Source organism: Rhipicephalus microplus, chromosome 2 (genome assembly GCF_043290135.1).
Source record: "Rhipicephalus microplus isolate Deutch F79 chromosome 2, USDA_Rmic, whole genome shotgun sequence".
In the NCBI taxonomy this organism is placed as follows: Eukaryota; Metazoa; Arthropoda; class Arachnida; order Ixodida; family Ixodidae; genus Rhipicephalus; species Rhipicephalus microplus.
The window spans coordinates 154,850,450-154,873,440 of NC_134701.1; the positions used below are offsets into that span (position 1 = coordinate 154,850,450).

At 46.1% G+C, this 22,991-nt stretch overlaps 1 protein-coding gene across 1 annotated transcript; it reads left to right on the forward strand.

Annotated features, from left to right (window-relative positions):
- Window positions 1-8,802: 8,802 nt before the first annotated feature.
- LOC119170674 (histone H2A) lies at window positions 8,803-9,819 on the forward strand. Its single transcript, XM_037421905.2, has 2 exons — window positions 8,803-8,938; window positions 9,311-9,819. Exon 2 carries the CDS (start codon window positions 9,318-9,320, stop codon window positions 9,750-9,752), a length of 435 nt encoding a protein of 144 aa, XP_037277802.1. The 5' UTR covers window positions 8,803-8,938; window positions 9,311-9,317; the 3' UTR covers window positions 9,753-9,819.
- The last annotated feature ends 13,172 nt before the right edge of the window (window positions 9,820-22,991 follow it).

The window sequence follows — 22,991 nt, forward strand, 5'->3', positions numbered from 1 at the left end:
GAATACATGCTCTGGCAGTGCACCAAATTCGCTCATATATCGAACATCACCTCTGCCAGATGGGAGGCGGCAATCCGCAGCTCATCCTTGGCAGATCAGCTCTGGGCTGTCCACCAAGCCCGCGAGGTGGCTGAGGAGCTTGGCATTTCAGTCCCCACGTGGGAGCTGCCCGCAACACAGTGATCTGTGTTTTGGAGGACCAAATAAAAGTTTATTCAATCCAATCCAATCGCTTACAGACGCTGTTCGCGCCTGGTGTCAGACAATAGAGTGCTCGCGTTTTGCTAGCGTAGCGTCACTGCGGCCAGCGTAGGTGCGCGTCAACGTTACGTGCACTCGCCGCTATTTCGCTAGCTTAACATATACCAAGTTTGGTATTACGGGACGTGAATGAACTACGAAGGTATGTGACACGTCTAAACATGATAATCATGATATTCGTGTGATATTCGTGTGATTGCTACATGCTACGCTCATAGCGTGCTCGCGGCCGTTTTGCTAGCTGCACATATACCAAATTTGCTATCGGGTGACGTGAATAGATGACGAAGGTAAATGACACGAATCATGACATCAAAGTCACGTACGGTGTCATTTACCTCCGCCTCGTATTGTTGTGCTGATTTTAAAGTGATTTAAGTGCTGATATCAAGCTTCCTCATTCGTGCTTCACATATCAGCGATTCCCACTGTACGTGGGATCTGCCCATTTTCGTGTCAGTCTAAAAGTTCCTTATCCGCTTGTGTAAGTCAACGGATTGTCACTTGTGATTCGATAAAACGTGCATGCCTCGGAAATGTGACTACGATAGAAAATGAAGTTCGCGCTCGTCCACATCTGCCGTGTTTCTGTGGGCAAAGTGCGAACCATAGTTACCTACAAGCCACTTGTGAAGTAAGCTTTCGCACTTGTGAAGTATAGGCAGTGTATAACCAGCTGCAAAACTTTCTTAACTCGAGTCTAGCTAGAAAAATTTTTTGGTTTCGCGTCACACTATAACTGTTCTAGCAATCATCAGCACAAGGTAGCGAGATGTGAGGTGCAGTCGTCGAAAAAACATTATAGGAAAAAGAATACAGCATATCTACGGAGTGATTGATGATGAGTGGGGCGAAGCGTCCGTCCGTCCGTCCGTCTGTCTGTCTGTCTGTCTGTCTGATACTGGACAAGGTTAGACTAAGAGGAGCTTTGCCCCTAAAAAAATACCCGGAAGCAATTCTCGTAGCGCGGACATCATAAAACCTACAGAATTATGATTGATTTGATTGATTTGTGGGGTATAACGTCCCAAAACCACCATTTGATTATGAGAGACGCCATAGTGGAGGGCTCCGGAAATTTCGACCAGCTGGGGTTCTTTAACGTGCACCCAAATCTGAGTACACGGGCCTACAACGTTTCCGCCTCCATCGGAAATGCAGCCGCCGCAAACCTACAGAATTACGTCACCGTGCATGTTCTAGACAGAGGCTGCTGCAACAGCGTTCTTAGCGAGTTCTAGTGTCGCGTACGTACCATACGTAAAAGTGTAGGGTACGCAGGAACGCCGTGTTTCGCCTATAGCTGTGCACCGCCGCGCCGCCCGTTCATGCTCACGCCATTCTTGTTGCCGCCGAAGTTACGAGAGAGACCACGTCACCGCCGCTGCCGTGCAATAATTGCGGCGTGCCACCGTTTGTCTTACTCTGACCCTTGCGAGTAATCTGGGCATGAAATATATCCCTTCGCGTTCTTTTCTGCGACTTAAAGAGTTTTCATTGCGGCGTTGGCGGTGTCTGGACCACTCTCTTGTGTCCGCGTTTGCATGTCCTTTATATATAGGGACCCTAAAACAGTCTGTGATGATAAACAATTAAGAGTGTTATTCTCTTTTGTCGTTTCTAGTTCCTTTGGGGCTCTTCGTGACACCAGAAGGGTGATGCACGTGACAAAATAAGGGCGCATACTCTGTAACGGTCCGTATATACGAGAAATACCAGTTGTAAATTGTTTTCTACCCTGCTTTACCATGTATTCGCCCCCTCCCCGCCTGTTCTTCCTAACGCCTCACATGATTATTACGCACGATAAACTTCAGGTTTCGCTGTATGCAGTGAATATCCGACTGCACTCGTAGAAACAACAGAGTGAAACCCCCAAGCTCGCAATCATGACAGACTATCGACTTAGAGCTCACTTTGCACTCGTGCTTTATAAAGACATGAATGTCGAAGAGATATTGCCTGTCAGAATTGTACTGAAGGGGGTGTAGTGCAGTATAATAGGGAACAAGACCAAAGGAAGAGGCTTCAGATTCTTTCCTTCTTCAAGCAAACGAATTCTTTACAGCGAACACTACGCAGATCTCGATAAAAAAAGGCCAGTCTGCTCGAGGGTTTCTGCATATTTTTTTATTGTGAGAATAATTATATGGACACCCCCTACAGGTTATTATTGTCGCTGCCATGTAGCGTATAAAGTCCAAATCAATTACTTCTGTACGCGCATTGTATGCTGTTGCCACGGATAAAATATCGGTAGCGCGAGCGAGTAAATCTGCTTGAGCATAGACGAAAGATGCTGCCCATCTCCGTTGGACGAAACGCACATGGAATAACATCACTCCGAGTGCGATGCCTGCCATTGAAATTCATCCTCAACCGGAAAAAAAGCTCTGTCACTCTGTAGTGTTTTCTATCGTAATTTTGAAACGGAAGTGAAACAAGAAACTTAAAAAGGACTGCAGTCACAATTTTTAAAGACGATAGCCTTTCTTGGGGACCTTCGACGCAAAAATTTTGGTCTGTCTGTCTATACGTTTGTCTGTTTGTCTATTCTTAACGGCATCGGGTATTTGAAACGGCCGACCCCATTCGCAGCACCCACCAATGTTGCTCAAGCTTGAGCGTTCATGCTTGTGCAATTGTCAATTAAAAAGCAATTACTGCGCATGTCTGGGGCACCATACCAACACGTATATATTTTGCAAGTGCGTCTTTTACTATAAAAGGCATACATAGGTAATTTTAAGGACCGTAGCGCTTATCAAGCTGCGCTGACCATGCAACGCTTGCACGGAAAGGCGAGTGTTTTCAACGGTTTGCTACGACGAGACGGTGGTGGCACCTACCCATCGCCTTGCGTTTTACACCTTATCACCTCTGAGATGGGCGCGCACACCCGTCTCAGAGCCACGTGCTTTGTTTTTAAAAAAAAACTGCCAGATGGCACTCATGTCTCACGTGTGACGTGACTTGATGCGCTCGTTCACCTCCGCTGCATGCTCGAGGCACTCTACGCAGCGCCTCCAGAATACCATTCACCAATTTTCGTGCACAGAACATCAAATAAATGTCTTGTTCACTCTTTCCACACGCAAGACTATCGTCTTTTGACGAGATTTTCAGATTAACATGCAGATACGGGGCCAATTTTTTTTTGAAATAAGAAACAGCCTCTTTATTTCACATACACTAATGATGGTGTAATTGTGTACGGGTTCTGTAGTTTAAATACATTGATGTAACTCTCACAGCAGATTTAAAATGGCACAAATACGTCGAAACAATCCGAAACAAACTCTTCTAAAACTTTGGTGTCCCCAACGCACGTTAAGCAACTCGACAAAAGAATGCTGACTAACAGCGCATAAGACTTTCGTCAGACTTGAATATTTGTTGGTTGTTTGATGGCCTCGCCACAACACTCTTCACCTTCTTTGCATTCGCATAGCTATACTAGAATCTGTTTAGTAAAAATCAGAGCATATCCACGGAGTGAATGATGGTGAGTGGGGCGAAGCGTCCGTCAGTATAAGTTCATGCTTCCATTCGTCTGTTTGTTCTTGCTTCCATCCGTCCGTGCGACCGTCCATGCGTCCGTTCATGCGTCCATTGGTCCGTCCGTCTGTCTGTGCGTTCATCCGTTCATCTGTTCGTCCGTGCGTTCATTCGTCCGTACATCTAGTGAACACGCCAAGTACCATCATCTTGCATATTTTCGTAATATATTCATCATATACAAGTACCACCGTCCAGCGGATATTCCAGGAAGTAAACAAGCGTTGGCTACCTGCTCCTGCTGCTACTACTACTACTACTACTACCCCACGACTTAAGGAACTTCACCCCTAAAAGCAATAGTGCTTATACATCGTCGTGTCTCGCCTGCTTCTGATGCGCATTCTTTATCTGGCGTTCCTCACCTACTTCGCATGCACATGCTTTATCGCCGCAGCCCCTCTCGAACATCGTCGCACTTTGCAATCGAGTCATCCTCCTGCATAACTATATATTTCACACCCGTCCGAGCGTTCTAGCGCTCACACCCTTCATGCACCTTATCACTGTACACGGTTATTTGATCATCCAAATGGTGTGCCCGTTTGATTTATTCAGGGTTGTATTCATTTTCTTTTGTTCGTTTTTCAATTTTTCTACGGAACGTGCACTTTCTGCATAAGCTTGATGGGTATCTGCGCAGACTCAGTGCTGAGCAATCGGAACGAAATTGCGTAAACATTTATTTTGTTAAAATATATTTTTTTCAAGGCGCTGAACAACTGTATCTACACCTGCTTTCTATCGGAATCTGATATAGCAGTCTTTATAAATAGTTTCCATGCGGCTACAACAATAACTGGTTCACGCGATCGGGAAATATTATTTTTTTTTAATTGAAGGGAAAGGTTTCTATGCCCATCAACACTTGAATCTTGGTCCTACTTCCACTCTCCCCTCCTGCGCCGCGCCACCATCGATACCATGGACCCCACTTCGTGGGCACGCCACCGCCGCCGGTGATTTGGTAGCGGCGCCCAGGAACACTTCTAGTGCACTATAGCACAGGTCTAGTTTCGCCTAACGCTCATTAGCAGGAGTTGGGCGCATGCGTTCTACTCAGTCCATGGCGTCCTTATGCACGAAGCATAATCAGAGCCGCTGCATATGCAGTAACATACACGCGCTACGTAACGGTCGCTACAGCTTCCTTCGCTGATTTGCGGATACCGTAAATCCAACGGTGTCCGCAAATGATTAATAGGGCGAGTGTTTCCAGCAGCAACGCTTTTCCGCAAACGCAACAAAGTGAACACGCACGCGGTAACCTTTGCTTAAATGCAAAAAAAAGTTTAGTCCCTTTAACATACACCTTACAACTCTATTTACTCGACATACTGTACACGTAAAGTTGCGCTAATTTTTATCCCCGACAGCACGTGCGCGCAATTGCAGCGTCAGTAACGATAACAATGGAAACATTCTGCATAAAATCACGTGTTAGCTGCAATAGGTGACCAGTAAAGAGCGAGGAATTGTGGGATGCACCGTCTGCAGCCGTCTCCTGCTTTGAGAAGACTATAGATGACGGCGAACCACCTATACAGCAAGCCTCAGATTATTCGAGATTCGCGCGCGCGGTTGCCTGTTTATCTTCGTCCTGATAAACCATGGCCGGTTGTTCAGCCGTTGGCTGCTCCAACACGAGCGTGAAAGGCAAACGCGTGTGTCGCTTCCCATGGAACGAAGGAAGAAAATGACGTGGCCGGCGGCTGTGAAGAGAGCCACAGAGACGGGTAATATTTGGGTACCAAACGTTGGAGCCAGAGTATTGATTCGTTGATATGTGGGGTTTACGTCCCAAAACCACCATATGATTATGAGAGACGCCGTAGTGGAGGGCTCTAGAAATTTCGACCACCTGGCGTTCTCTAACGTGCACCCAAATCTGAGCACACGGGCCTACATTTCCGCCTCCATCGGAAATGCAGCCGCCGCAGCCGAGATTCAGACTCACCACCTGTGGGTCAGCAGCCGAGTACCTTAGCCACTAGACCACCGCTGCGGGGCGTTGGAGCCAGAGTATGAGAAGACCATTTTATCACAGGTATGTGTGTATTCCGCACTAATAAAAAAGCTTACGCATGAATTTGCTGCGAATATTATAACCAGAAAGTTGTCACCCAGGCACTCCTAGTAAAGATACTATGGGAACGCGCGAGCAAAATCTACCTGCCATAAGAGGTGAGCGCCGGCCATTGCACCTATATATACAACAAAAAAACACGAAAGTTGATTGATTGATTTGTGGGGTTTAACGTCCCAAAACCACCATTTGATTATGAGGGACGCCGTAGTGGAGGGCTCCGGAAATTTTGACCACCTGGGGTTCTTTAACGTGCACCCAAATCTGAGTACACGGGCCTACAACATTTCCGCCTCCATCGGAAATGCAGCCGCCGCAGCCGGGAATCGAACCCGCGACCTGCGGGTCAGCAGCCGAGTACCTTAGCCACTAGACCACCGCGGCGGGGCAACACGAAAGTTACACGAAGTAAGTTTACGCGAAGCGCTGGACGAGTCCATTTGCATTTACCTTGCATGGTCAAACTGTGCGCCAGGACGGCACACAAAGGAAGAAGTGCGCTAAGCAAGCGCAGGGTTTCGATTCTTCGGCACCGTCTATGTCAGACTGTATTGTTTATGTGCCACCATGCCGCACAGCTTGAGCAAGGACAGCGTTCAAATAAGCATCTGGCTTCGACTAAGAAATGCATCTGATAGCGCGCTAAAGGCTACAAAAAAAAGGGTATCTCAACGTGCTCAATAAGTGCTGCGTTTCATGCCGATCGACCGACGATGTCGGCCGAAGCAGCGATTCCGAAATGAACTTTTAGCACACTGCTACCGTCATCCCCGCCCCCTGAGATTATTGAAATGGTGATTTTTTTATCTGCAGTAACGTAACATGCAATGAAAACCATCTTCTGTATCAACTGATCTCCTAGCCAAACTGACAGTACCCCCGAGCAGCATAAAAGCATTGCAGATCATTTTGGTGTGATTAAAAAGTTTTCTTTATGTTCATGGCTTTCGTAGCTTGTCATCACCCCAGTCACGGTTAGCAGAAACAAAAAAAAACGCAACTTCTAAAGCATTGACATTGCACGGAGAAGTGCTTTTATCAATGAAGCTGTACGATAATGCGCGCGTGCCACTGCTGAACCGCGTGGTGAGTCAATATGGGAAGCCTTCGTATCCCACAGTTCCCTGCGACTGCCTATATTGGCGGTCACCTATTACTGTCTAGTTCGCTGTTGCTCACGTCGGGATAACGGCGAATAATCTGAATATGAGAAATCAGAGGGATCTGTCATGGTGGCCTAGTAGTTATTGGTACCCGTCTGCTGTACTGAAGGTCACAGGATCGAATCCTGGCCTCGGCGGGCGCATTTTCGGTGGAGCCGGAAATGCACCCTGCCGCATTTTCGCCTTCATCTTGTAGCGGCCGGAAATGTCGGCTGCCGGAGGCAGCGAGAAAGGAGACGTGAAGCAGGTTTGGAGTTGCAGGGCAAGACTGTTTATTTCCACTCCGTGCGAGTGACGGGAGCTCCCCTCGACGAGGGAGAGAATGAGGCACCCCCGCGTTCTTCTACAAGAAAGAGGAAAAGGGGGGCCACCGAGCGAGCAGACGTAGCATGCAGCCGGTCTAATCCCCAGAGCCGGCCCCGACAACACGTTGTTCCCCGAACACGGAGGAGGAGGAGCTGGCGCCGCGAGTAGGCGCGCTGTCGACGGCCGGCTGCAGACGGGATAGAAAAGAATGCGGTGGTGCTTAGCAGCTTCCGCTACAATCTAAAACGCAGCAGCACAAGAAGGGAGTTGATCCCGCGATCTGCGGGTGAGCAGCCGAGTACCTTAGCCACTAGACCACCGCGGCGGGGCTCTCTGCATTTCTTGCTCTCGCATACTTGGAGCGTATAGCTTGTCACAGTACCCATCACCGTACACAGCTTAGCGGTGGGATGTTGCTGTGCGAAGCTCGAGCACGCTTGTTTCGAATGCTGTTCACGGCACCCGAGCAGTGTTACCGTGAGGTCTAAATGTAAACACGTATATGTCAGTAGCGTGGCCAGAAATCTTTTTTTTTCTTGAGCTAAAGGGGGGAGGGGGTGAACTATATATACTGTTCTGCGCTTGCATACAAATGCAAAATTGAAAATGTATAAATATTGTTTCCCCAGATGGCCATAAACAAAGTCATCCGCTCCTGCTTCCCTCACGCGTGCGTGTAACGTGTGCTTTTGGCACACGTTAAACCCCAGCAGTTCGAACAGTTCACCTTTCACAGAGGTTTGCGTGAATGACGGGCTTTTCTGCTTGCGTACAAAGGCTGCGGTTAGTTGCCGCCAAGTTTTTTTCACACAAGTTTTGAACTCCCCTATTCACGTTCGTATACCCGCATTACTTATGCGAGCTTCAGCTTTGGTTGTTATGATGGCTTCGTTGCCTTGTATAAGACGCAAGTTTGTCCGAGCAAAGTAATGCTGGCACACAGCGCGTGTGCCTTATGTCCTCTTAAAAAAGACTTCGAAAATTGTGCATTGTATTCCTTCGATCTCAGTCTAACGAATGCGCTTTCTGACAACTTTTCATCTACGTGCTACCCTCAGTTAAGGTTATTATTCCACCGCTTCTCAAAAACAATAAAACTTTTGCTTTAATCGAAAAAAAGAAACACATCACCTAACATTGCTCGCTACGTTCTTGGCCCTTTAATTAAAGAAGCAATTTCCAGAAAATGTGCGCCGATACGCTTTGATTAATACGCGCTACTTCTGCACTAAAATGTTTTTTTCAGCCTTTTTTTTTCAATCACGTGATATTTGCGCGTTTCTCATGCTCCACTGGCTGACAGCTGATCCTACAGATGTTGCCAGGTGTATCAGCGATAATCGTTGCGGAAAGGCCGCCTCCTTATCGCACTCTGTGAAGATAGTTTCAGAACCAGCATGATTCGGCTCAACACGACGCAACCAGATGGTCACGTGAGAGATGCTCGTTCAGTATAAACTGTCGAGCTGCGTCGACGAGGGCTCCTTCGCAGCAGTGCTTAGAAGGAACCCTTCATACACGTTCCCGAGGCAGCTTCCCCGACAGCCGTAGGCGCCGTACGCAAGTGAGTGTTTCAGTACAGTCAAAGTGTACGCCATGCAACCTTTTCCATTTTAAATGTATGGACGTAAATTACGCGACTGGTTCTAACGATCTCGACAACAGTTCAAACGATTTTTGTTTTTGTAATCTAACTGGTTGTATTTTGACGGAATGCGGAAGGTTTCGTCTAACCACAATAACGCATACTGAAGTTATTTCGAACTCGCCTGCACTTGCTACTCGTCATGTGCTGTTCTCGGCATGTGAGACTGCGTTCTTTAGTAGTCAGTTGTTGCGAGGCAAAATGTTGATCACCGTATGTGTCGTGCAGCCTTTGAAATCTGGCACTTTCCGCTTCTTTCAGGCCACTCATTGCATTGTACGTTCCTTCCAGTTCCACAATGTCCGGCCGGGCCCCAGCAGGAAAGGCATCTAAGAACACCAAGGGCAAGTCTCGGTCCTCGAGGGCGGGCCTCCAGTTCCCTGTGGGGCGTATCCACCGGCTGCTGAGCAAAGGGAACTACGCCGACCGAATAGGTGCCGGCGCCCCGGTCTACATGGCCGCGGTTCTCGAATACCTCACGGCCGAGGTTCTCGAGCTGGCGGGCAACGCGGCACGCGACAATCACAAGACGCGCATCACTCCGCGACACTTGCAGCTGGCCGTCCGTAACGACGAGGAGCTGAGCAAGCTTCTGTCGGGCGTCACCATCTCGGAGGGCGGCGTGCTTCCCAACATCCCGCAGGAGCTGCTGCCGAAGAAGACCGGCGCCAGTCAACCACCGCAGGGCAGCCACAAAGGCAGCGACGGGCCCGGTGGAAGTCAGTCATACTGACCAGCCTCGTCTGAGATGCTCCGTTCAACGGTAGCAAAGTTGAAAATAAATTATTTTTGCTATGGAAGTTTTTGGTCGATTTTTGGGTGTGTAAAGTTTAGAGAACCTTGCTGTAGTTTCTCGGGGAGAGCACCCGGTGGGTCTTAATTGCTTATATATCAATTGCTGCATTCATATCGCAATTGTTACAATCTGTAAATGTAAAGCCGTTATCGACTATCCGTCTTTCAGTATTGGGAGAGCAAACATACACTACGTCTGTACGTACTCGTTATCTGAACGATAAAATAGACGCACCGACGTGGATCGGTTACGTCAACGCGATCGTCCCTGCACATTTGTTGGAGGGCGACAGTAACATGCAGACGTGCTTTTCAATCTCGCATCTTACTGCCACGAGTATGTAGTTGCTCGACAGCAATAAGCTGGCCATTCAGAGGGAAAATTTCGATATATAAGTTTGTAGACTGCCAAAGACGCGCGCGCGAATTATTTGACCCCGTCAATGGCTCAAGCTAGGACACCCGTGTATTCGAAAAAATTGCTGCAGGCCTGCTACTTAGTGACTGAAAGATGGAATAGCGGCCGTTCTAGAGCGAGACATCTTTACGGCCATTATAGTAGAAGTACTATCGTAAGATATGAGCCTGAACACACAAACGCGTGGCGAATACACTCGTAAAGAGAAGTTAGTTAAAATGTAGCAACTGCAAGCAAATAGGTAGTGATTGCAGTGGTTACTACCTATCTTGGACCGTTACTACCCTTTTGCTACCTGTTTACTACCTTCGTAAGTAAACAATACGTAACTGCAATGAAAAAGGTAGTAATTCGTTGGAAACATTCAACGACCATGCAGCTCGTTTCACAATTCGCGTTGAGCAACACCTTGTTGTTCGTCTATTTTAACAGGGCATTTACCAGCTTGGGACGATTCCTTGCTCAATATGACGGCTGTATAGGGTACTTTTTATGAGTTTGAAGCACCATCGTTGCTCTGTTGTAGAACGATCCACCACCACCACCCAGAGGGCTGAAAGTTTAAATCCCATTCGACCGTGTAAACCTTTTCTTTACATTTCAATTTTTTTTCTTACATCGGGCGATAGCGCGCGGACACCATTAGCGGCGGTGGACAAGTACCAGGGGTGACGCTAGCTGAAAAACACTGGAGGGGGTGAGCTAGATTTGAACCCCCTAAACTTTCATCTGGCTTCATGCCCCTTCAAGAGCGAACGTAACCAAAACGGAACGCAGGATTTACTCGCCGTCGTGCCATTACAGAGGAACTTGCTTGTGGGTGCCGCCCCAGTAACAAGAATCCTGGCACCGCTGCTTGCAAGTATACGGAAGCCAAATCGGCAGTTCTTGTATTGTAACACCTTTCGCCATGAAATCGGGCTACAGAAAGTTCTGCGCGCTTCCGCGGATCGAATCTGGCCTCGCGCGGCTGTTGCACGAGACTCGATGGGCGCAAAGGAACAAACAGACATGCTAATGCAAGTTTCGCAAGGAAGTGTGCGCCGTTTCATGATACTACGCAATCAGCGTCAGCCCTTCACTTTCCACCCGCCTTTTCCCTATCCTTAGATTTTTACATTACTTCGTCAACGTGTGCTGTCGAAACGTTAAAGATTGATCGATTTTATATGTGGGCTTTAACGTCCCGAAACCACCATATGATTGTCAGATACGCCGTAGTGGAGGCCTCCACAAATTTCCACCACCTGGGGTTCTTTAACGTGCACCCGAATCTGGGCACATGGGCCTACAGCATTTTCGCCTTCTTCAAGAATGTAGCCGCCGTAGCAGTGACTCTATCCCGCAACCTGTGGGTCAGCAGCCGAGTACCTTCCGCTATAGACCACCGCAAGGGGACGTCGTCAGCCTTTTCGTTTGTTTCGCGGCACACCACTCTCGCACATGTCCATACCTGGCTTTTTACTAAGAACTCGAAACACACCATTTGGAAGATTATAGAGATACCTGTATATTTATACAAATGATCGAGTAAAAAAAAAAAAAGCAGCACAGCGGTGCACTGGTCAAGTAGAAACAACTTGGTTTTCATTTCAGCCGCGTGTTCATAATCGCAGTGGGAGATGGAATGAAACATTCACATCCAATAATAATAATAATAATAATAATAATAATAATAATAATAATAATAATAATAATAATAATAATAATAATAATATAATTTCTTCGGCCATAATAACGTCTCGAAATATTATGATAATGAGAGTTCGACCCCCTGCACGGGGTTCTTTCGACATGCACCTAAATCTAAGCACACGAGCCTCAACCATTCTCGCCTCCATCGAAAATGCGGTTCAAATCCCGGCTGCGGCGGCTGCATTTCCGATGGAGGCGGAAATGTTGTAGGCCCGTGTGCTCAGATTTGGGTGCACGTTAAAGAACCCCAGGTGGTCAAAATTTCCGGAGCCCTCCACTACGGCGTCTCTCATAATCATATGGTGGTTTTGGGACGTTAAACCCCACATATCAATCAATTCATCGAAAATGCGACCGCCGCGGCCGTGACTCGACCTTGCGGCCTTGATTGTCACATCTCTGCAAAGAACCCTTTTTTTTTTTTTTTGAACGTCTACACCTCAGATGAGAAGCGCATGCAGGGAACAACATTTCGCCTTTGCAAAGCGGATGAGTTTTTACGTTCAGAGGACAAATGAGGTTTTAAGTTCAACGAACTTCGATAGAGTGTTCTAATCCAGTTGTGCCAGCGCCATGGGCGTCGGCAGTGGTTGGGTAGCTAGAATGCAAAAGGAGCACTTGCCCCCCTTAAGCTTCACCGGCCTTTGCCCTCAACCAAGCTGCACCACTGCTCTCCCCCTCCCGCAGCCGCGATAGAAACACTGGCTAGCAGTCCCCAAAAGAATACGCCGAGAACTGACCAGCACAGGATTAGAACCGGATGTGGACGTACACGGACATTTGGTTTTGTTCTCAGTGTGGACAGTGGTTCTTCCTCTTTTTTGCTTTCTTTTTTATTTTTTTATTTCATTCTTTTCGTCTTTTTGTTCACCTTTTTCCCTTTCTTTCTTTCTTTTTTTAGTTCTCTCTCACTCTCGCAAACATCTTCCAAGGCGAGAGGGACGCGGCAGCAACGAAGTTTGGAAGTCCATGTCAGTATAACTCATCCCCTGATGAAGGGAGGACCCCTCCCGAAACTGTTGGGAAATAAATATATTTATCCTCGTTGACAACGCTCCCGTTGTGCCATATATATATTTATATATATATAAATTATTCCTAAATTGGCCCTAAGAAAATCCTTGGGTTGCAACAAAAATCCATAGATTATATTTTAATGCCATTATTCAGGCTAATGGACTGTTACCAAAATATTAGGATAGTGCCCTCAGTGGCCAAGTTCTTCTGAATCTTTTTAAATCTTGTTAAAAGTTATTCTGAATCTTGTTAAAAGACCATCTATCAAGCTTTTTTTTTTCTACACCTACTGTGGAGTTGCATATAAAGTGCTTGCAAATGGCACCTGTTGCCACTGAGACAGATGTGCATGTCAAATTAACTTTGCACATGCATTGAAGACATAGATGTGATCATTTGGGTCAACCGCAAGTCTGTAGCCGCGCCTTTCTTGTGCTTGCAGCTTGAGAGCTAATGATCTATTCTTAATTTTCCACGTTTGCAATCACTGTTGCAATATTTTCAGTTTATGTAAGTGGGGGCTCTATCACGGGCTGATAGCTGCGCTTTTCTACTGTACTTTCCATCAGCTCCCTGTTTGGCGAAATCTATTCGTAACTTTTTTGCTCTTACGTGAAGGGCATGACCGCAAGACTGAAACACCCTTACAGTCATGTTCCTTTCATCACAACGTTTCTGCGATATTCCAGCCGTACCACCTTACCAAACGTTCAGTCCTACTTTCGCTCTGTTCTGCTATAATATTCCTGGTTATTTCAGATGGAGACATTGCTCGGCAAAGGCACGCATTGAGCGTAATCTTAACACGTGTTCATGTGCACTATAAAACAACATTTATCTGTTTCACAGTGTATGAATCACTCAAGGAGCTCATGATATTTGACTGCTTAACTTTTATGACTACAGAGTTTAATTGTCTACACTATTCAGAGTATATACCAATCTCACGTCATAAAGCTGCTATCCCTTTCACGCGTACCACGAGAATGCCAAGACTGTTCTAAATAGAACAAAAACATGAAATAGCCTAAATTATCATTTTTAAGTCTTTCTAGTTGAAAGAGGATGATAACTTCGTAACGCCTTCAATCATGCTGCATCCAGCACCTTATAAGAATCCCCCGATTCAACAAAAAGACGCCAAATCTCTAAAGAAGAATAAAATGTCTAGATCTAAGGATAAATCCCTAGTGCTGGCACCACTGTCTACCACTTACCCCTGTTGTGTTGACGATCATCTTGGGTGGAGCTATCGGGTTTTCAGCATTACCAGCAAGATGGCGCAATAAGTGCGCGTAGCCACATCGTCAAGACGTGGCGGCACGTGCTCTCATCTCCCATGCGTACTTTGCCCCGCAGAGAGGAAAGGCCTAGACGCTCTCTCGCGTGCCTTTAACTCGCGGTGGGGAGGGTCATACGTCTGGCTAGCCTCGGGCTTTCCCTGGAACAATTTTGTTGTAGTTACCAGGCGCACAAGATTCACTACAATCATTGCAGCCCCCGTTTGCGAAAAGGGCACGCTTTTCAGACGCAGCGAAGTAACAACTGACACACTTATTCGCCTTCATTTGTACCTGCGAGTACGTTTCGTGCGTAATTTGTGCGTGAGAAACGCGGGGCACGTTCTGATCTGCTCGCCATTCTGCGCGTGACCTTCCAATTTGATGCTATCGCATTTATTGCTTTGCTTTTGCGGCAAAGCTGTGACTTTATTAAGTTTAAAAGCTTGTTAGACTGGCTCGTATGCTCTAAGTAGAGTAAATTTGAAAATGTAACATATACGTGTTATCACTTGCATTCTGCCGAAAGTGAAATCCTGTTATTATTCAAAGTTACATCTACTTCATTTGAATCCAAAAGAAGATGACACTTGCTCATGCCTAGTTTCAATATAAAAAAAAGAAATATTGCCAAAACTGCCAAAGAAATATTGCCAATATTGCCAATATAGTCACTTTTCTTTACGATATGTGATATATAGTACTTCGATTCGATTGAAAATTATTCGAACCAAATCAGCGTTTGCTTCTAATTCACTTTGACTCTAAAATTTACTATGCGCAAGCCTATCATTCTATGATTGTGGCCTCCCCTGGAACTTTTTTGGGTGGCAGCGACACAGCGTCTTTCTCATTTCTAGCGTTTGTCAGCGTTTGGAACGGCCCAATGAAAAATTCATCTCGGGATCATCGGAAGTTCAACGCATGTCTGACATTAAATTCTTGCAAAGTCAGAATTTTCCTAAACTGTACAATTCTAAAAGCAGCTAAGTTGTGTAATGTAAAGGTATCCTGAATGTCGTTGGGCGTATGAAGCCATGAAGGCTGAGAACCCTCATTGGTGAAAACGAAAGTGATTAAAATTGTCGTGAAGGGCGACAACAGATATGATGGATGCACTAGGCTACCCTGGTGCTCGGTGGACAAGTAGAGTAGCGTAAATATATCATTAAATATACACACCTCTAGGGTTATTCAAGGTGGCCTGTATTTCTGCTTCTGTTGTAAATACTCATTTTGTGATGTTCAATTGCATCAAGTTACTTCAATAAGGGCCACATAGCCATGAAAGGTGCAAACAATCTGCCTGCATACTGAATCTATATCCTTAGCGTCCACAGCAAAGCACAAAGGCAAATGTGGAAGTTGAAGTAGGCAGCCTGGTTTCACCTGGAACGCTCAAATTTTATTTGGTCCCATGACATTTACTTTTCAGCCGCATACCTTAAGGCGACAGAGCAGTGATTTTCAGAGTCCATGGGCTCATTTGAGAAACCTAAGCAGGACATCTCCATTCCCGCTTACTAAATCTGTCGCTATATTCACTGGAGCCCAAGTGTGTGTAGATGAGTTTGATGCAAAAAATGTTTTCTTATCTGCCACTGCCTCGGACGTCTCTCTGTCCAGGAAACATATTTGGCGTTCATATTAACGAGCAATATTGAGGTGAGGCGAGGGGGTCATGTTCACTCACTCCACTCCGACATCTTGACAACATTTGATGAGACTCTCGAAGAGAGAACCTACCTTTATTCTGCCAGGTATCACAATGCTTTCACTTTGTTGTTGTTCCTACATTTCTCGAGCTGTCTTCGCTGTGAATTCAGGCAGACACCCACAAGAGACAAGTGACAGCCCTAAGATGCATGACAAGCGGAGACAATGAGTGAAGCACCGACTGCTAACCTTGTCAGTTATGGCTGACTGAAGGAGCTTATGCATTACTTCAGACTGGAGTATGGGCAAATGCCTATTTTGTTTCTTGTTTTCCTATCTTGCCACTCTAATAAGTGAGCATGAATTAGAGGTCAAGAAGAGCTTTTAAAGTGTTCTTGTAGTGCCTATATAATGCTCATTTTTGACGTTTGTGCCTAAATTCCCCTAGGTGCCTATAAACGCCCATTTTCAAATTTAGCGCCTATATGAACCCTACTTAACTTCCGGTTTCGCTTTCGGGTATAGTTGGAGACCAGAATTAATATTACTGGCCAATATTGAGCTTTTGGAACTCCACGGGGCACAACCTACACTCTATCTCAGAAGTTTATTTCAGCACTGTCAAGGCTACAAGACCCCGTAGCGAATATAAACACCCATTAGCCTCCACACAGGAATTATCCGTGTTGCCTCGTCTGCTCGGCATCTTCCCAGCATGAAACAAGAGGTGCTTCTGTGCCGTGTCATGAGGGGATGATAGGATAGATAAAAAAAAAAAAACACATGTCCACAGATTTTTCTTCTGTTAGTCATTTATTTCTTAAAAGCACTGCACCACGTCACCAGAAAAATTTTATTTAGACACGAGATATTGTTGCCAGTCACCGCTTTGTACCATAGAATTCCTTGATTGGTTCATTACGAGCCAGGAAAGCATGATGCAAAAAGGTGAGCTTGACAAGTTTGCCACTTGCCCGGTGTAGACTTCGCAAGTCAAATTCCTTCCCTGCCCTTCTTGGTATTGGAGCAACTCGGAGCCAGAAGATCACACAACGCAGGTGCATCAACACACCATGCACATGAAAGATTACATTTGCTTGACACACCCAAGTCATTTCGACGTTCTCTGTATTCTATATGCTGCCTGTTTCTGTAGGATGCAACTCTCTATGCACGCACGTTTGGAGAGACTGGCATGGATCGTGTACCCTTACCACGACACGCAGAGTCCAACGCGGTAACTGCTCCAAGGGTCGACACGCTAAAAATACACCAAGCATTATCAGCGCTGGCACCGGCGCGATTCGAGAACAGCGGTAACACCAATGTAGACGAAATGTAGGCAGCTTAGTCTCGCATCCCGCTTGATACGAAGGCTTTGGCACACCCCAGCTCTGACACAATTTCCTGAGTAACACCATGCAACTTCCTCACTGATATACTCCACTAGTCGACTGTCACGGTAAGTATCGATCCCACCATTATGAACGGCATCCATGCCTTCACTGCGGTTCCAGAGAACTTGTTCGGTGTCGCATTACTTCGCACAAAATGCACACAGGCTCGTCTTGCCTAGGGACGGAGTGCATGCCTCCTCGGCACCTGTTAGCCTCTCAACCCTTCAAGCACTCTTATTGACGGTGTCCAGGCCTCCTCGGTGACTGAACATTGCTTCATGGACGCGGCAATACTATTGCACAACACAACAGATGGGTTTTGCTTGCCTTAGAATGCTGTTGACCGTTCCAGCCCTATCTCTTTAACTGCATCATTCAACAGCGCCGCTGAACTGCAGCACACTATCGTGCTACTCCGCGTCCCGTCTAGCGCCTTAATAGCGTCGAGCTTATAGCTCTCACCTGCAGCCTTGCCCGAATTGTATGCCATTCATGCCATGCTGGGTGTAGCTGCCACACATGACTTTGAGGCGAACTCACCCGAGAACTGCTGTGAGCTCCGGTGTTCTCTCATGGAGCTCTCAGTCGAACTGCGCTGCCTGGCATCAGCACACCCTGGATTTTCGCCTGGCATCTTACCATCGCCGCTTCCCGGTGGAATCCCACGGTTCCGCGTAGATTTTAGGACCATGCCAGGAATTGGGTGGCGACTATCAATGCAGTTGGTGCTCGCAAAGCCTGGACTGACCAGCAGAAGTTGTAGGTGGCCATCGATCACCTTCGCAGTGCTGCCAAAGCCTGCCACACCTATGAAGGCATCATGCTAAGATCCTGAACTGAATGGTGCACCTGGTATACTTATGTATTTCAGCCACTTTTCCATGCCTTCGACACTATTTCTATCGACCCAGGCTCTACCATGGAGGGGGCTTTGCGACACACCACCACGACAGTGCAGCTCTGGTGCCCATCAACCTGCCCTCCTTCGGAGGATAGAGCTCACCACGGTAGAGCGACAAGAAGTGGTACTTCTCATTTTGACTCGATTATAGAATAGGCCCCCAATTTCACGTTTGCTGCAGGTGCACCTGCAGACGCCAGCTTCCCTTGTGCCTGACATGCCACCGGAGTTGGGAGAGCCCACTACAATGATAAATGTGCATGCAGACCAACCGAGGCTGCTTCCACAGATTCGACAGCAGTCGTTGGTACTCGGTCACCTTCGGCCGAGCGGAATGGGTCACCCGGACAAGCCCAAGGAAGTTGCCGAGTCGAAGACCTTACTGTTCGTCGATGTGCCATTAACTATTTCTAGGAAGCCTGCAGTGGACTCCTCAGCCAGGCTACCTGCTGTGCTACCTAGCCACCTTCAGAAGTGCCAGACAATGATGAAGAGCAGAACCAGCGACGGGCCTCCTGGTACTATAACGTGGTTGCATTTGTAAAAAACAGTTTCTCTATGTTTCAGAAGCTACCAAAAGCTCCTTTTGCTGACGAGGGTTCTAACCGTCCACATAGAGTTGACCAGAATGCGAATGTGAACTGCCTTGAAGAAGCAGAATATAACAGCTGGCCCATTGCAAAGGGTGCTGTCTCTGCCTCCTTCTTTTACAATACAAATGAAATGTATGCCTATCACTAAAGAACAATCTATGAACCCTGAATTAAATTAAATTTGTGTTTTTTGGAGAGGCAGAGAAAGTATAAAACATGAATTTAGTTTGATTGGGGCATTACATTCATAGTTGTATGTCCCCTCAGTGACTTCAATCTACCTCTTATAATTGGTGAATGAATACATTCACCATGTCTAGTAGCATGAAGTGAATGTCTCATGCGAGCTTGGAGTAATCACAAGATACAAAGAATGATAACAAGCGAAAGAAATATACATTTCTTTCACCTTAATTGAGAAGATGGCTCCAATGCACCATTATTGGCAACTGGCATTAAGTGGCAGCACTCTAAATATTTTATAAACTGAACAATTGTTTCTGAAAATCGGTCACCTGAGCATACATGCTTCCAAATCTATAAGAACTTACAAATAAGCCAAGAATCAGCAGCAGCAGTAGGCCCATACTACATGGTCACACATCCCAATTCGTCAAGGTGTGGGAATACACCCCACACATAGTTTACTTGAAGCCCTCAGCCGGCCTTCTCCAAAAAGTATTTTTGTTGAATATATATACAAGCACTTCCTTCTTGAAGTGAAGTACAGTCGTTTTCATAATTTTTATAGATTTCAAAGAAATTCATGTTCAAAAAGGTGTAAGGTTCCAACATTTATTGATTATGCAGGCTTTGTACTGTATTTAACAAACAAATTGAGCTCAATAAAACCTAGTTAATTAAAGCTCGGTATTTCGAAATCCCGCGTAAGTCAAGGATTTCTGCGGTTCTGCGTTTTTCAATATAAACCTGAGTGGATAATTTAAAACGGCGGTCCGCACCACTTCGATTATTTGAAAAAACTTTTGATGCCGTGTGCATATTCCCGATCCCAATTTCACCGCGAATTCGCGACAACGGCGGCCTTTAAGAGTCACGAGTCGATAAGATGTAGCGACATTAATGAGTGGCAGATCAAGCACCCAAGCTACGCTGCTGCTGCAAAAAAAAAAAAAAAAAACAACTTGCAATCAATTTGAGCGTGCACCTGCGGAAGACGTGCTTCACTGCACTATAGTGGTGACACGCGGGCAGCACGTCACATGCTTCCCACTACGTCAGCGCATCAATATTTACCCATTATTTATGGGAATGAGATGAAATTGACCAAGATCAGTCCGAAGAAGTTCGCGATGTATGCGAACTTCCGATTGGTGGTTGCTCTAGCAATTTGCGCACTTGCACTGCTGGCGGAGTTCCTGCATTTAACGCCTAGTTCGAAAACTCCATCAGAAAAGTTCAATAATCACGTTTTCCAGCCGAAACACTTCGCGAATCTCATCACACTGACCATTATTAAATAGTTAATTTTACCGGGAAAATTGGGCAAATGGTCGCATCACGACGCGCTGACGCTGCAAAGAGCCGATTATATGCTGCCCGCGTGTCACCGCTGTCTTACAAAAAAGCAAATCCTCTTTTCCGCAGGCACACATTTCAGCGGCGGGCAGCAGCGGTGCCCGTCGCTTACCAGCGTTGGTGACAGAATCGGGCTCACGTATCGCGGGAAGCCCATTGAACTGCAAATTAGCCGACACATCAAACAACTACCTCTGAATACTTCTTCCAAGTTCCTTGCTTCGCACTTTTTAGTATGTTTAGTTAATTCGAAAACCCCCTCAATTCGAAGATCTTTCGTAATCCAAGTGACTTCAAATTAACGAGGTCTTACTTTATATTGCTTTCATCATCATCATCATCCTGACTACGTCTACTGCAGGACAAAGGCCTCTCCCATGTTCTGCCAGTTAACTTGGTTCTGTGCTTGCTGCTGCCTATTTATACCCGCAAACTTTTTAATCTCATCTGCCCACCTAACCTTCTGTCTCCCCCTAACCCGCTTGCCTTCTCTGGGTATCCAGTTAGTTACCCTTAATGACCAGCGGTTATCCTGTCTACGGGCTACATGCCCGGCCCATGTCCATTTCCTCTTCTTGATTTCAACTATAATATCCTTAACCCCCCTTTGTTCCCTAATCCACTCTGCTCTCTTCTTGTTTCTTAAAGTTACACCTACCATTTTTCTTTCCATTGCTCGCTGCGTCGTCCTCAATTTAAGCTGAACCCTCTTTGTAAGTCTCCAAGTTTTTGCTCCGTAGCTAAGTACTGGCAAGATACAGCTGTATTATACCTTCCTCTTGAGGGATAGTGGCAATATACCTGTCATAACTTGAGAGTGCTTGCCAAATGTGCTCCACCCCATTCTTATTCTTCTAGTTACTTCAATCTCGTGGTTCGGCTCCAAGGTTATTACCTGCCCTAAGTAGACATAGTCTTTTACTACTTGAAGTGCACTATTACCTATCTCGAAGCGCTTCTCTTTTCCAAGGTTGTTGTACATTACTTTTGTTTTCTTCAGATTAATTTGACATGCTTATTTGATTAATTGACATGCATACGTCAATTAACTCACAGCCCTCAGTCCCCAGCAGCTGCGAAGCAACTGACCACGGCGCGGGCAGATCTGCAACGCAGCAGAAGGTGCTAAGAATCTCTGGATCCGGACAGGCCGCCATTGGAACCTGAACTTGGCAACGTTTAACGCTATAACATTATCTAGTGAGGGAAATCCAGCTATACTATTCGAGGAGCTAGAGTGTGTTAATTGGGATATAATAGGGCTCAGTGAGATTAGGAGGACAGATGAGGCATATACAGTGCTACAGAATGGGCACGTCTTTTGCTATCGGGGCTTGGCTGACGGAAGAAAACTGGGAGTGGGGTTCCTAATTCACAGAAACATAGCTGGCAACATAGAGGAATACTATAGCATTATGAAGGGTGGTAGGTATTGTAATTAAACTGAATAAGAGATATAAGATGAAGGTGGTACAGGCTTACGCGCCTACATCCAGCCATGATGACGCTTCAGTTGAAAGCTTTTATGAAGACGTGGAATCAGCAATGAGTAAGGTAAAAACACAGTATACTACACTGATGGGAGACTTTAATGCAAGTGTTGGGAAGAAGCAGGCTGGAGACCAGGTAGTAGGAGATTTTGGCATCTGTACTAGAAACGCCAGAGGAGAGCTACTAGTAGAATTCGCATAACGCAATAATTTAAGGATTTTGAATACCTTCTACCGAAAACGAGGAAACCACGAGTGGACATGGAGGAGCCCTAATGGCGAAAATAAGAACGAAATAGACTTTATAATGAGTGCACACCCAGGCATCGTGCAGGATGCGGAAGTGGTTGGCAAGGTACGATGCAGTGACCATAGAATGGTACGGTCTCGAATTCGCCTAGACTTGGGAAAGGAATGACAGAAACTGATACGCAAGAAGCCAATCAATGAGCTAGCACTGAGAGGGAAAGTACAGGAATTCAGAGTTTCGCTTCAGAACAGGTACTTGGCTCTTAGTGAGGAAACCAACCTTAGCATAGATAGAATGAATGATAATCTGACGAGTATCATTACGGAGTGTGCAGTGAAAGTTCGAGGCAAGGCAGCTAGACAGGGACAACCACTACCTTAATGCTACAGGAACTAGCAGTAACCCAAATGACACCCCACCAGTAATGATAGAAGTCAGAAAAGCTTTGGAGAGCATGCAAAGAGGCAAAGCTGCTGGTGAGGATCAGGTAACATCAGATCTGCTGAAAGATGAAGGACAGATTGTGTTAGGAAAACTAGCCGCCCTGTTTACGAGGTGACTCGTGACGAGAAGAGCACCCTTGGAAGAATGCTAACATCAACTTAATACATAAGAAAGGAGATGGCAAGGACTTGAAGAATTACAGGCCGATCAGCTTGCTCTCTGTAGTACACCAGCTATTTACAAAGGTACTTGCTAACAGAGTAAAGAAAACATTAGAATTCAATCAACAAAAGGAACAAGCAGGATTTCTAACAGGCTACTCAACAAACGACCACATTCATACTATCAATCAGGTAATAGAGAAATGCTCAGAATACAGCCACCCACTATACATAGCTTTCATTAATTATGAGAAGGCATTTGATTCAGTATAAATATCAGCAGTCATGCAGACACTGCGGAATCAGGGCGTCGATGAAGCATATATAAACATCCTG